The following is a 13,812-nucleotide window of genomic DNA, read 5'->3' as shown; positions in this document are numbered from 1 at the left end:
TTATTTACTTTTGGTCTTTAGAAAGAATGTCTGTCTGGTCCGTAACATTACCTGGTCTCACGAGTCTTGACATTCAGGTGGTAATATCAGAATTTGGCATAAATAACATGAATGCATGGATCTATCCTGCATTGTATCAACAATTCAGGCTGCTGCTAATGGTGTAATGATGTGGGCGATATTTTATTGGCACACTTCAGGCCTTTGGTAATAACTGAGCATCATGTAAAACACCTACCTGAGCACTGCTGAGACTCCAGCAGGATGTTATGTCACTAAGCTCAAATAATCTCAAACTGTTTTGTTTTTTTTGTGGGGTTTTTTTTGTGGTTTTTTACGTGATACTGAAATAATTATATTCAAATGAACTCCACAGTCACCTCAATCATATAGAGCACTTTTGGGAGGTGGTGGAATAGAAGATTCACAACAAATCTGCAAACAACTCTGTGATATTGCCAAGTCAATATGGGATATATGGAGGACTGTTGACAAAATCTATGCCATGAACAATTAAGTCTGTTCTGCAGGTGACAGGGGGTTTCTAATAAAGTGTCCAGTGAGTCAGCCGGACACTTTATTAGTCCAGTGGATTTGCTAAGCAGCTGAGATGAGGCCCAACATTAAATAAATAAGGATTATGTTCAACTTCTATCACGCAAAGCTAATTTAATGAAGTCCGAGAATAAATAGTGATCCTATTGACTGTATCAATACCAGCACTGATATTGGTATTGATCAATACTAGCAGATTAGATCAATAGTTTGTTTCTATCCTCTAAGTTCAGTATGTAGCACATGTCTCAAGCATGCACCATGAAAAATGTCAGAACCTTTTTGTATTGACTGTCACATCTATTTAATTTATAACCTATAAAGTCCATTAACAGAGGCTGACTCAGAGTCCTTTAAGCGGGCACATTTACACTCAGAGTCTCCAAAAAACCCAGTTTCAAAATATGTGAAAACCTGAAATGTGTGTTTTGTTGTGTCAAATAAGTAAATAAGTTGTAGAAAGTTAAAAACTTGTGATTTATTGTTCAAAATGTGCAAATCAGTGATAATTCATCCAATAAATCATGACACAATGCATTCGCCTTCAGCTGGCTTTATGGGCGTTATTGGTATCGGCAATAAGGGCCTTCTATTTACTTGGTGTCGGATCGATACCAAAATTTGCAGTATTTTACCACGTTAATGCCCTAAATGTTCTCCACTGCGGTGGATAGCTGTTTTTACGGCTGAGTATAATGACTCCAGTCACTCCTGGCTGCTGAGATGATGACAGGAGTCTGTCATGTGTGCAGAAAACTTCCTGCGCCGCAGCTCCTCCTCAGCCTGCCTGTTATTGTTTACGGTCGCACTCATGAAAAGTAGGTCATGGAAAACAGAAGCCCGGCGCGCTGTCTTGTCTGAACTAGCTTGTAATACGAGACACTCAAGGGACGACGTCTTTGCGGGTTTAGCGGTTTTTATGTAGAAACTGAATGTGACCAACAGTCAGGTAATAAGAACGTCTCGCTTTTATTTTTCAGCAATGGTAGAAGCGTTAGCTAACGAAAGCTAACTAGCTAGCCTAAACAGGTTTGACCGATTTCTTGATGCATGTCATCAGATAAATTGCGACCTTATGTGCCTTAGATGTATTTCCCGTGTTGCAATGTAAATACGTATCGATAATAACCAGTAAAGTGCTTCTGACCTTGTTATTACCAGCTAACATGTTCATACATGCGCGGCTCTGCTGGCTAGCCACGTAGCTAGCTTTAGCTGTTTGTGTTAGTTAGTTTAAAAAAATTGCTATTTGTGAAAAATAGTCTCCTACATAAACAAGGGGGTAATAATTTTTACTTGTGATATAATTTATTTGTGGACAAAGTTAGCCTATGCTAATGGTGATGTGTGTAAGCGTTAGCCGATGTAGAGGGGATGTTTCAGTGGGATACGGCTAATGCTGCTCTGAAAATGCTTTCTGAAATGTCTTAAATAACATATATTAAACATGAGATTCGAGGTCGGGTTGCAGGATTAATTTAAAATATAGTACTACAAATGCGTGGTGTAGGAAATGTTGCCATACAGACAAGCCAGGATATATGAATAATACACATTATACGTCACACGGGGTCTGCAGACAGATGCACGCCTCTGTCGTTCAGTACTAAAAGCAGCTCAGTTAATGTGAGTTCTTGTTTTTTTGTTTTTTTCAAGATAATCATATTGCATTGTTGTCTTTCAGCAGCTGGACTGATGCTGTTCTTCCAACATCTGGACTAAACCTCAGCAGACTGGCAGGTTCTTCCTACAGTGAGACTCTGCTGCCATGTCCAGGAGAAGCAGGAACAGTCGTGCATGGAGATATGTGTGGGGAGGCATACGGAGGGATGCTGATGCCCGGGCCCTTGTGTTGGCTTCTGAGAGTGAAGAATGGAACTATGATCGCCTTGAGGTTAGGGCTGGGCGATATGGCCTAAAATCCATATTACGGTATAATTTGAAACATGTGTGGTAACGATATATATCGCGATATATTCTTTTCTTCTGTATAACGTATTTTGTACACTATGAGGCACACTTAAAATCCTTTAATTTTCTCAAAAATCGACAGTGCGCCTTTTGTATGAATTCTGGTTGCGCTTACTGACCTCGAAACGATTTTATGTGGTACATGGCGCAGAAATCTGTCAAAAATGTTTTAGTACGACTTTGGTAGGCTTGATGGATTGCTGGAGCATTACGGCTACCTTGCGGAGTAATCTGGCTCCAAAACTCCATCTTCTTCAGGTCCCAAAGTCAAACGAACACTGCAACATCACTGAGAGTTAAAAACTGTCTAAATTCTTTAATAATCTTTAATAAAATGATCAGTGTTGCTGCTTTACCAGGTGTAACAATTAAGTTTAACATCCAGGCATCCATGAAAACTTAAAATTTATTAAATTCAACTGAGTTAGAAGTTAGCAGGAAGTTAGCTCGCTAGTTTCCACCTAAACATGATATGCCATGTTCTGACTGAGAGATTTCTGAAAAAATTAAGATGTACAGCTCTGCTATCACTTCCAACATAAATGAAGACCGAAAACTAAACAGCAGTGACGTTTGTAGGGTTACTGAAGTTGAGCTAGCTGGTATATAATGATGTGCTACGTGATCGCTAGCAAAACAGCTATGTTAGCATAACATTAGCACAGTGAAGCTGAAGGACTAACTTTTTTCCGCTCGATAAACGTTAACATGAGGGTTTCTGCTGGTTAGGGACAAATGCAATTGCATGGCAGGATGCTATAAACGGACCAAACTTCAGTCAGGAGAACAACTGAGATAATCCATCCACAAGGTTAGTCATTAATATACTGCAACAACATGGGAATAGAGCAGCTGCGAGAGAATTCAGCATTAATGAATCAATGGTACGGAAAGTGCTTCATCTCTTTGCTATTACTATCACCCAGCATAATTTGCAGATGATGTTGTTTGCAGCCGCTGCAATGCTTTCGACCAAAACAGGTGCAGCTTGATGACACCATCAACATGCGCTATCACGGTAGAGCGGTATAGTCAAAATCTCTACCGTTGGCCAAATTTATATAGTTTCTACCGTATACCGTTTATACCGCCCACCCCTACTCTAGATGTTTCTATGCTGAAAGGATATTGATGGAAAGCATTGTTTGCCTCCTCCAATGCAGCATCCCCATTTAGCATTTTTTCGTAGGCTGACAGTGAAGTCTGTGCATAAATAACACTGCAGACAGTTCATTTTGCTCTTTTTATTTCTTCGTTGTTGCTCCAAAGTACGCAAGTGATTCAGACTCTGAGGGAGACTTTTCAGCAGTGATGGTCCCACCGGTCCCCAGCGCAGTACCCGTCACCGGAGAGTCCTACTGTGGTTGTGATTCCCAGGCAGAGACCAGCTACAACCCTCGTCTGCGAGGCTTTCTCCAGGTTAAAGACTGCCACTGTGGAGAGGATGACCAAGGTACATGACAGCTGGGGCATGACACAGTACATCATCTTTTTTTATGCTCATTATTATTTAATAAATGACTCGTTATGTTTCAGATTTTGATTGGGTTTGGGATGCCAACAGCCGATCAACGGCAACATTACTGAGCTGCGAAAATCGCAAAGTGAACTTCCACTCTGAATACAGCTGTGGTACAGCTGCAATCCGTGGCTCCAAGGAGCTTGCAGACGGGCAGCACTTCTGGGAAATTAAGATGACGTCCCCAGTGTATGGAACAGACATGGTAAAGCTCGACTTCGTATTTTCCTTACAGTCACCAAAAATTGTCCTAGAAGCAGAAGAAATGTTTATTTGTGCCTAAATGTTTATTTCTGCACAGATGGTTGGTATCGGTACATCTGATGTCAATCTGGACAAATACAGACATACCTTCTGCAGCCTGCTGGGAAAAGATGCAGACAGCTGGGGGCTTTCTTACACTGGTAACTTAAACACAAGTGCCCCTGATATAACGGTAGTTGCTCAAAAGGGTTTTTATATTTTAGACATCATTGGTTTTGTTCATTTTCCAGGGTTGTTGCATCATAAAGGAGACAAAATGAACTTCTCCTCACGTTTTGGTCAAGGTTCCATCATTGGAGTTCATTTGGACACGTGGCACGGCACACTTACATTCTTCAAAAATCGAAAGTGCATAGGTTTGTGGAAAATTTTCTACTGATTAGATTACATAAATACTAATTTATTTCTGATTTGTCCCTGGTCACACAGGTCTACAAAATGAGCAGCAAACGGCTTGGAACCACAAACATCCTTGCAATTGCTTTATTTGATAGCAGATTGCTTCCTTTGCCTGTAGTTTGCACAGACGATGCAGATTTATCTGCAAAAACTCACCAACTACTTTCCAAGAGGTAGTGAAAGTGTGAAAAGTTGAAAATGCTAGAAACCAAAGCAATTATAAGGAGGTTTTTGGTGACCAATCTTTGCAGCCAGTTTCACCTAGCAACTGGTGGCAACCTCCAGCAACCACTATAAGTTCATAAGCCTTTTTCCATTTTAACTGCAGGTTCCCAGTGTGTTGTGGACCAGCTTGTAAGCCTGTGTGACTCAGCCCTAATAGGTCAACTGTATGCAAAGGCGAAAGAGTTTTTATAATCATAAGAAACAGATGCTGTTTAGTGGAGACCTTGTAATATCTTACAAGAATGTGAACTGCAGTGTGCTCCTGAAACTCAATAATACAGGTTTCTCGCCTGTCTTGATCCAGGAGTTGCTGCTACAGAGCTGCAGAATAAGAAGTTTTATCCAATGGCGTGCTCCACAGCGGCAAAGAGCAGCATGAAGGTCATCAGATCCTGCTCTGCACCCACCTCCCTGCTGTACCTGTGCTGTGCTCGTCTTCGCCAGCTGGTGCCAGACTGTATAGACATCCTAGATGTGTTGCCCCTACCACCTGGCCTGCGTCATTTGCTCCACAACAAACTGGGTTGGGTGCTCAGTCTTAACTGCGGCACAATGGAAGAAACCCCAGATGGGGCTGAGCAGTCCTCACGTTTGCCTGTCCCCGCCTTGGCAGGACCGTCCTCCTCTGAGAGCGACTCAGAGGGTTGTTCGTCCGATCCGGAGGCCTGTCAGAGGAAGAGATGCCGCTGGACATGACTGGGCGACTCGCATCCTACCTCCCTGGCAGACATTAGTGTCCTTTGGCATCTGATGTAGTGTTACTGAACTGCCTCAAGCTTTCTTTATTAGTGTCGTCTGGAGAAAGTAACGAGGGCGGTCGAGCGGAGGGAACTAAACGTCGGTGGAAAACTGTGATCTTCTCTCATGCCATTCTTCATGCTCATCACATGTCGAGTATTAAAGCCAGCTTCAGTAAAAGGTGAAAATATACCATGTTATTTTGTTATGGGTGGATGTGGTGGTCATCAATATGGGGAGGGTTAAAAAAAAACAGATACTGTATAGAAATTTTCTGTATTTTCATCCCGTATCCTGCATTTAATGTCTGTTTTTCTCATTTTAAATGTTGTCAGTGAGTTATCAGAGGACTTTGTTACTTGTTTCAATGGCATCTGCAAGTTTCTCCTATGTTGCTCAGAATCAGCTGATATTCTATATTTTGTAACTACTGTTCGCTCCTTAAATGCTAAAAGTTAACAGTAAATGAACCTGAGTGCACTTTGCAGCTTTTAGCCTTAAAAAAAAGCGATAACGTTTGAGCAAAGCATGCACCTCTCACGACACATCAGATAATCGTCATTTCTTGAAAAATATCTGTTATATGCTACATTCACGGAGACATCATCCATCTAGCTTCCAGCTTTTTTTTTCCTTCTAAAAAGCTGTGTGCATTATTTAGTGTAGCCTTTTAATGCTGATATTTTAACTTTTTCATTGCTGTTACTTTTTATGTTTTAAAAGTCAAAGTTTCTTTCTTTCTAGATCCATCATCAAGCTATTATTTTGGTATGTCTGTTTAAAAAAAAGTCTTTGTCAAAGCAGCTTTTCTGGCCCCGAATTAAGTTCAAGCTCTGTGTTTTAAATCCACTCAGTGCAGTGGATGAGCAGAAAATAGGAAATATGAAATTGTGTACAGAAAGATATCCATCCTCCTGCTGTGTAATCGGCTCCCACACTATGTGTTTAATATGAATACGGTTCACTTTGTCCAAATATGGGTTTATATGGCTAAAGGTGTCATCATTGTGACAGACTCAGTGCTACTACTGCTACAATGACCATTGAGACTGAGACCATGCACAGTGAGGTCGGGGAGTCTGTGAAAAGGATTGTTTTGGCTCTGTTCACCACCACAGTCGATCTGAAGTGAAGCAGTCAAGCTGTGACTGAAGTGTAGACGTATCAAGAGACTTAATATCCTTTTTTTCTCTCATTTTCAATGGCGATCGTGGCTCAAGAGTTGGCAGTTCGTCTTGTAATTGGAAGGTTGCCGGTTTGAGCTCCGACAGTCTCGGTCGTTGTGTCCTTGGGCGAGACACTTCACCCGTTGCCTACTGGTGGTGGTCAGAGGGCCTGGTGGCGCCAGTGTCCGGCAGCCTCGCCTCAGTCAGTGCGCCCCAGGGTGGCTGTGGCTACAATGTAGCTGCCATCACCAGTGTGTGAATGGGTGGATGACTGAATGTGTAAAGCGCTTTGGGGTCCTTAGGGACTAGTAAAGCGCTATACAAATACAGGCCATTTACCATTTAAAAGTAACACGGATGGGCCTGAGATGTCTTCGCCTACATCTTATTTTCCACTCAGGCAGTGGACGGAGCAACATCACCTAAACTGCATCACTGCCCAAAAACCTGACTGTAGCCATGTTTTGATTGATTCATCGATTATTGGGACATTATACCTTTTAGAAAAGGTTATGTTTCAATAATCTCCTGGGACCATAAATGGTAAAAAAAAAAAGATGTCACCAAGAATTTCTGCTGTTGCCGTCTTGGCATTTTGGTATCCAGTGCAATGAGAAGGAGGTGGAGTTGACTATAAAAGCGCATGTGAGCATGTCCACCTTTCTTACACATGCAGTGCTTAACAAATTTACCAGACCACCAGTCATAAAAAAGTCAACCATAATATTCAACCACTAAAGCTTAAATAACTGTAATTTGGCATATTGTTAAAAATTAATTATGTGCTTTGCTATTTTTTTCTGATTTTTTAAAAATAAAACAGTAAATATTCTAAAAAAATCCAATCATTAGGATTTTGGTAATCCTGAGTACTGATAATTTAGGGCAGCTGTGGCGTAAACCTTTCACTGGGAGGTGATCTGAGAAATTTGCTAAGCACTGTGGAAGGAGTCAAATTTACAAAATAGATTTAATGCTCTTTAGAACATTAAATCTATTGCAGCAAAGTGTTTACAGATCTCTCAGCAGGGGGCGCATTTCCCCAGAGATTACTATGGGACCAGAAGTCTTTTAGGAACCACAGGTATCGCCCCCTGGTGGCTTCTGTTCAGACCTGAGACACTTAGTCCATCTTTTATACTGTTGATGGCTGGGACGTACCATAAAAGAGTAAACATGCATGCTGCAGCTGTGTTTTGCAGCTTGCCCTAATATATACAAACACTTTTGTATATAAATGTTTTTCAGTATAGAGAAGCTGAGAGTACTTGATGAGTATTTGAGTGTTCATGAATGACAGCCTGGGGTACGGTGAGACATGTGGGTCAGATATGTAAATAGATTCTCTGTAGTCGCAAACCATAATAATGAAACATTAGTGTTTTGCCCAGAGGTCAGACACCCGTTTCTGATGTCCTCAAAGTTCCTGGTTTCAGTACAGTGATACAAATACCTAAGGTACTATGCAACACAAGCATTCTCTGAGGCAGTGGGTGAGGTTAGGGAGTCATTATGGAGCAGCAGGGATAGTACCAGAGGACCATGCTCATCACTCACGAGCCACAGATCATCTAGTTGAGTCTTTCAGCCGCCTCGTCCTCCATATAGAGTAATGTAACCACCAGGAAGTTAATTGTGGTCCAGCAGATGAATTTGTCTTCACATTGATGCATCAAAGCACTTTTTTCTTACTGTTTTACTGTAAATTCTAAGTGTTTCTTCTATACTGTGTCATATTATTAATACTGTATGTGAGGGCCTTCACTTGCCTTTCTCTGTATCAGCATGATTTTCAGCTGAAAATAAAATGAATGCTAAATATGCAGCATGGGCTCCATTCGTTCATTTAGTAGCAGCAAATTCGTTTTTTGCTGGCCAATTGGGCGCTTGTTAAAGAGGTCGGGTTTTTGTTGTGAATGTTTCTGCAGCTGACAGCGACTCGTTGCTGTTTGTGTCTCATTTCTCACAGCACACTCATCTTCCCCATCCTCCTGTGTTCTTTAGTAATGACGATAAGTCCTTTGTTTACTGTCTGGTGTTAATCTGCACTCACAGACACTTTGTTAGGTACACCTTAGTGGTCCCAAGTTTGGCCCTCTGTTGCCTGCAGAACTACTTAGTTCATCGTGGCGTAGATTCAACATTTAACATCCTAAAGGTGCTCTGTGGTGACTGGAGAAATCTCAGCAGACGAGTATTTTCTGAAATGTTCAAAGCTCCCCCCTCTGACACTAAGAACCAAAGTTCAGAGTCACTTAAATCACCTTTGTTGATGCTCACTTTAAACTTGAGCAGGTCTCTGTCTACATGCCTAAATGCATTTGCATTTCAGAATATTGATTATTGATTATTATAAATGCACATTAATAAAGAAAGCTTAACAATTAATATTACATATAGTTGAAAAGAAGTTTCTTTTCTTTTGGGGGGTTTAATTTTGAAAATGACTCACAAAATATGTTTTCGCCTGTCATTCATTTCAACTGCCTGTAAGTTTTCTTTGCGTTTGGTTTAAGGAAAAGGACATACAGCAAGCAAAATTGGACTAAGACAGACGGGCTAGTGGCTCTTGTGGTCCTCCATAGAGGGGGACTAAACGGTGAATTATTGAGATAAGAAGGAAGGAATATCGATATTTATAACAAATAAATTAATACATAAAGTTACTTAAATGAAACGGATTTGTTTGGAAACTGAGTAAACCCACTGCATCTTAAAAACACATTAATTGGTGGTTTTGCTTTTAAAATACTTTGTATTTACTGTGTTCGTGTGTGATTGCCTGGCATACGTTTTATTGGCTAATCTAAGCTCTCTTATAAAATGATAATTTTTCATTTCTTAATTTTTTTTAAATTATTTTTTATGAAGACGGAACTTCTCCTTACACGGAACAAAAGCACGCTGGCTGTTCCCACGGACCATTTTATGCCCGGACCAAGAGCGCGTCGGAAGCTCTGCACCTTGCTTGCGGAGGTCAAGTAGCGGCAGTTCTCTTCTGGGGAGTTTTCAGGTATTTAATGTAGATATTTAATGATTTTAAACACTTTCGATAGTAGCTCACTGCTATGGGTAACAAATGTTTGGAACGACTTATAACTGGTGTTATTTAGCACGGAGCCGGGAACACCGGCTAACAGGATGCTCTCCATTTGATTGCATTTTTATTTAGTTACTCTAACAGGTCAAAGACATAATTCAAGATCAGCTATGACATGATTTATTTTTATTTTTCAGGATAATCGCTGACCCGTGTCTATCGTAGCTGTGAGGAAGACACCGCAGTTATGGTGAAGAAAAAGAGACTTCGCCTCATCGCGGAGATGGCTCGGAAGATTCGGGCGTACAGAGAGCTCAAGTCCCGGCCCCGGGAGTCCCAGAAGTACGCCTTGGACTACGAGACAATGAAACGGCCCTTCACGGGGAAGATGCTGCCGGTGTTAGCATGGCAGGACGTCCGCAGGGAGAGCCGCCTCTTCTCCTTGCTGGCCGGGATGAGGCTGTTCGGAGTGGGCCGACTCTTCACCCGCAAATCCTGGCTGGAGGACCACTCCGAGCCCAGCTACTGGCAGATCACCAAGGTCAAGGTGGACTACACATCCGAGGTGAGAGCATGGAGCCTGCACACTGTTATGCTAGATAAAAGGGAGATTCCTGTTACTAAAGGAATGGAAACTATTCCTTGTGTTTTGTAGAACATGGATCACGGCAAAGCGTGGGGCATCCTCACTTATAAAGGTAAGATTAGTTTTATCTATTAATAATAATAATATCACTGTTTATGGTCATTGTAGCCTGTGTTGTCTTATTTGTTTTTACTGTAACAGCCATTTTTAATCAGTATTTTATGAATACCTGTGTTGCCTGAAATGTGTGATTTGGTAAATATTCTCCAAACAAACTATCGTTTGCAGGGAAAAAGGAGAGCGAGGTCAAAGAGATGGACAAGGTGATGTACCATGACTGGCGCCTGATTCCCAAACACATGGAGCAGCAGTTTAAGGACTTTGAGCCTCTGCCCGAGCCGCCCGTCCGATACGTCGCCTACCCTCCCCTGCTCCGCGCAATGCTGCTGGCACAACAGAAGAAAGTAGGAGGCAGCAGAGCGGCAGAGGAGCCCGTCCTGCCTTTAAAGAGGGATGTTCTACTTAACAAAGACTATTTCCACACGCAGGAACAAGAGCGACAGAGGAAAGAGGGGACTGCGGTGTAATGGCCTCACTTGAATGTTTACCGATCCTGGATATTTTTGGACTAGATCATTGTTGACAAATGCTTCTCAATATCTGGCTGAATCTTCCACTCAGAATACTTCTCTGTGGGTCTGATGCAGGCCCTTGTGCGTGTGTGTGTTATTGTTGTATGCTGAATATTAAATTTGAGATGAAATGTAGCCCCTTTTAAGTTATTTCTGTTGTTTCTATGTGCAGGTAATTACAGCTGCATCACATCACAGTCCACTGCAAACTTGTAACTTTGACTTGGATATATTCTGGTTAAGATCTGAGAACTTAAAAAAAAAAAGCCCAGCTGCTTTATCAGAGTATAAAAGTAAACAGTAGCCTTTAGTCATTTTCTTGTATAATAATACAATTAAAATGACTGAAGGGGACATGTGCATGATGTTGCAGTTCATACAGTGTTTTTCAACATTTGACCCCAAAGCTGCATGTGCTACCAAGCTAACCTACATAGTCACTTCGCAAATTATGTTAAACATGGAGTCACTGGTAGTTTTTAGTATACTGCTGCCATTCTGCTGGTTTATTGCATTTCCTATGATTTGTGTTTTAAGAAGGCAAACCTTTGCCAGGATATTAAAAGTACATTTTAATGAAAAGGATCTTAATCCAGTGTAGAGTGTCGTACCACTGGTCAGATTCAGACATAAATAATAAATGAAGGCATCTGTTCATCAACTATCTCAACAACTATTCATCTGATCTGCTTAAAAATGTGCATATCTATTGCTGGGGACCAAAGTGAGAACAATGTGGAGATTGGGGTCAGTACAGCTCCTGGGTGTGAAAAGTCACATCAGTGTCTTACATGAGTATAATGGCCAGCTGGCGGCACACTCCTCTAGTTAGAAAAACAATTTCAACAAAGAAAGTTGAAATGCTGAGATACCTAATTTAAAATTTCAAGATAATCTGAAAATTTGAATCATAATTGTGCAACACAATTTTTCCATAAGCTACCCATCTGTCATCACACCTGTTTGCAAAACACCTTAAAGAGCCGTAAAAATGCACAGCTTAAAAAAATAGGTGATATTAAGGTGGTGTCCATCTTCCATATACAGTCTGTGTTTCTCCCCGTTATTGGGTAAATAGGTGAAGCCTGTCAATCAGGCAGCAAGCTACGACCCCCACCCCAGCCTGCTGCCTCACCATGGGCAACTCCATCAATGTGTGTTGCTGTTCTGTTTAATTACATTTTATATACAAATGAGGACAGAAATATTAGTCCCCCTATTAAATTTCATTTACAAAAAGAAAGAAAAAAAGTATCTCCCAAATAATGTTAAACTATACAAATTTTTTAACACAGATTTTCTAAACATCACAGTCTTATTTTGGATGCTTATATTATTCTATTTTGCACACAGAAACAAAATTATTTTGCAAAAAGGCCAAAAAAGGTAATTTTTTTTAAATTAAAATGATAACAACACACCATTATGAATTACTGCTCCATACATAATTCATTTCTTTTTACATATCTCAAACATATTATTCATAACCCTGTTATCATCATATTTTCACTTCAGAATATTGCAAAAAAAAAATAAATTATAGGTTAGCTTTCCCCAAATGTTTCTTCCTTTATCTTTGCCCATGGATCGTTTGTGCGTCTGCATTTATGTTGGAATGAATGTCTGACTGTGTGGTCGATTATGTGTCTCTTTGTTTGAACATGTATATTTATCATGTGGTTTTTAAAACTGTGAAGCACTCTGTAACTTTGTGTTTTTAATAGTGTTGTACAAACAAAGTTAACATTTCCAGTTTAAGAACAACAGACGTCGTTCACAGAAAATAACATTATAGGAAAGCACAACCTTTGCATACACAGATACTGACAAAGTGCTTGTTTCTACTTCAATGCAGAACAACTGAATTTCGTGTGAAGCGCAAACTGGCAAACACAAAATTAACGTGGACTACTGCACATATGGTGTAGTAAAGCGATGGCTTTGATGTCTTTTTGTTTCGTGCTAATACTGTGGACTATCACTCTTCAGAAATTAATGTAAGATGCAGTGATGTGTAGTAAAAAACATTAACCACACCATAATCATTCAACAACTATCTTATTGTACAATTTGGCCATTTACAACACCTGTGACATAAACAGACAGAAGATTTTGTGCTGTCAGGACAGCTTGTAGTTGTAGCTTGTAGACATCAGCTGGGTGATGCAGCCTGATGGAAACGTTTTCCACATGCCTGACAAGAAACAGGATGATGAGATATAAACAAATATTTTGATTTTCCACCTCACTCTGTACTGCATTTATTTGCATGTTGCTGTAGAGCTTTAGCTGGGGATGCTATACATGAACCCCTTAGGGATTTTTTCATATAGATTATGTCAGCTCAAAATGTATATGCTAATACTGAATTTAGTTCCATTTGACACATTTTTATGTTTATGTTAATGTCAGCATGTATCTGTTGTGTTTGGCACCACATATAAAACACCAGGACACAACCACAAAGTAATGAACACATAATTTACCTGCACAAGCATAAATGCTAAGAATGACGTCAGCTGCTTGTTTAGGTTAAACTCTACAAAGATCCACAGCAGAAGTCTAAACCAGTCATGATGCTGCTGGTTCAGTATTAACATGAATGAAAGAATCAATTTGTGGAATCACCACTTTAAATGTCAGAAATAATTTATATTTGTGATTTGATTTTTGAATTAATTTACTTATTTTCCTTTTTTAAACAAGGGTAAAAAAAA

The 13,812-nt window shown here is 40.4% G+C and overlaps 2 protein-coding genes across 2 annotated transcripts; both read left to right on the top strand.

Moving 5' to 3' along the window:
* Positions 1–1,251: 1,251 nt before the first annotated feature.
* spsb3a (splA/ryanodine receptor domain and SOCS box containing 3a) lies at positions 1,252–8,662 on the top strand. The gene is made up of 7 exons (XM_082529455.1): positions 1,252–1,504; positions 2,240–2,449; positions 3,796–3,979; positions 4,063–4,250; positions 4,347–4,449; positions 4,540–4,665; positions 5,238–8,662. The coding sequence occupies exons 2-7, from the start codon at positions 2,324–2,326 to the stop codon at positions 5,627–5,629; spliced, it is 1,119 nt and encodes a 372-aa protein (XP_082385581.1). The 5' UTR covers positions 1,252–1,504; positions 2,240–2,323; the 3' UTR covers positions 5,630–8,662.
* A 1,079-nt stretch (positions 8,663–9,741) lies between these two features.
* On the top strand, positions 9,742–11,230 carry mrps34 (mitochondrial ribosomal protein S34). Its single transcript, XM_082531476.1, has 4 exons — positions 9,742–9,850; positions 10,075–10,442; positions 10,533–10,575; positions 10,752–11,230. The coding sequence occupies exons 2-4, from the start codon at positions 10,125–10,127 to the stop codon at positions 11,048–11,050; spliced, it is 660 nt and encodes a 219-aa protein (XP_082387602.1). The 5' UTR covers positions 9,742–9,850; positions 10,075–10,124; the 3' UTR covers positions 11,051–11,230.
* The last annotated feature ends 2,582 nt before the right edge of the window (positions 11,231–13,812 follow it).

Source organism: Aulonocara stuartgranti (assembly GCF_965226115.1).
Source record: "Aulonocara stuartgranti genome assembly, chromosome: 4".
In the NCBI taxonomy this organism is placed as follows: domain Eukaryota; kingdom Metazoa; phylum Chordata; class Actinopteri; order Cichliformes; family Cichlidae; genus Aulonocara; species Aulonocara stuartgranti.
This window is presented reverse-complemented; position numbering and strand designations above follow the sequence as displayed.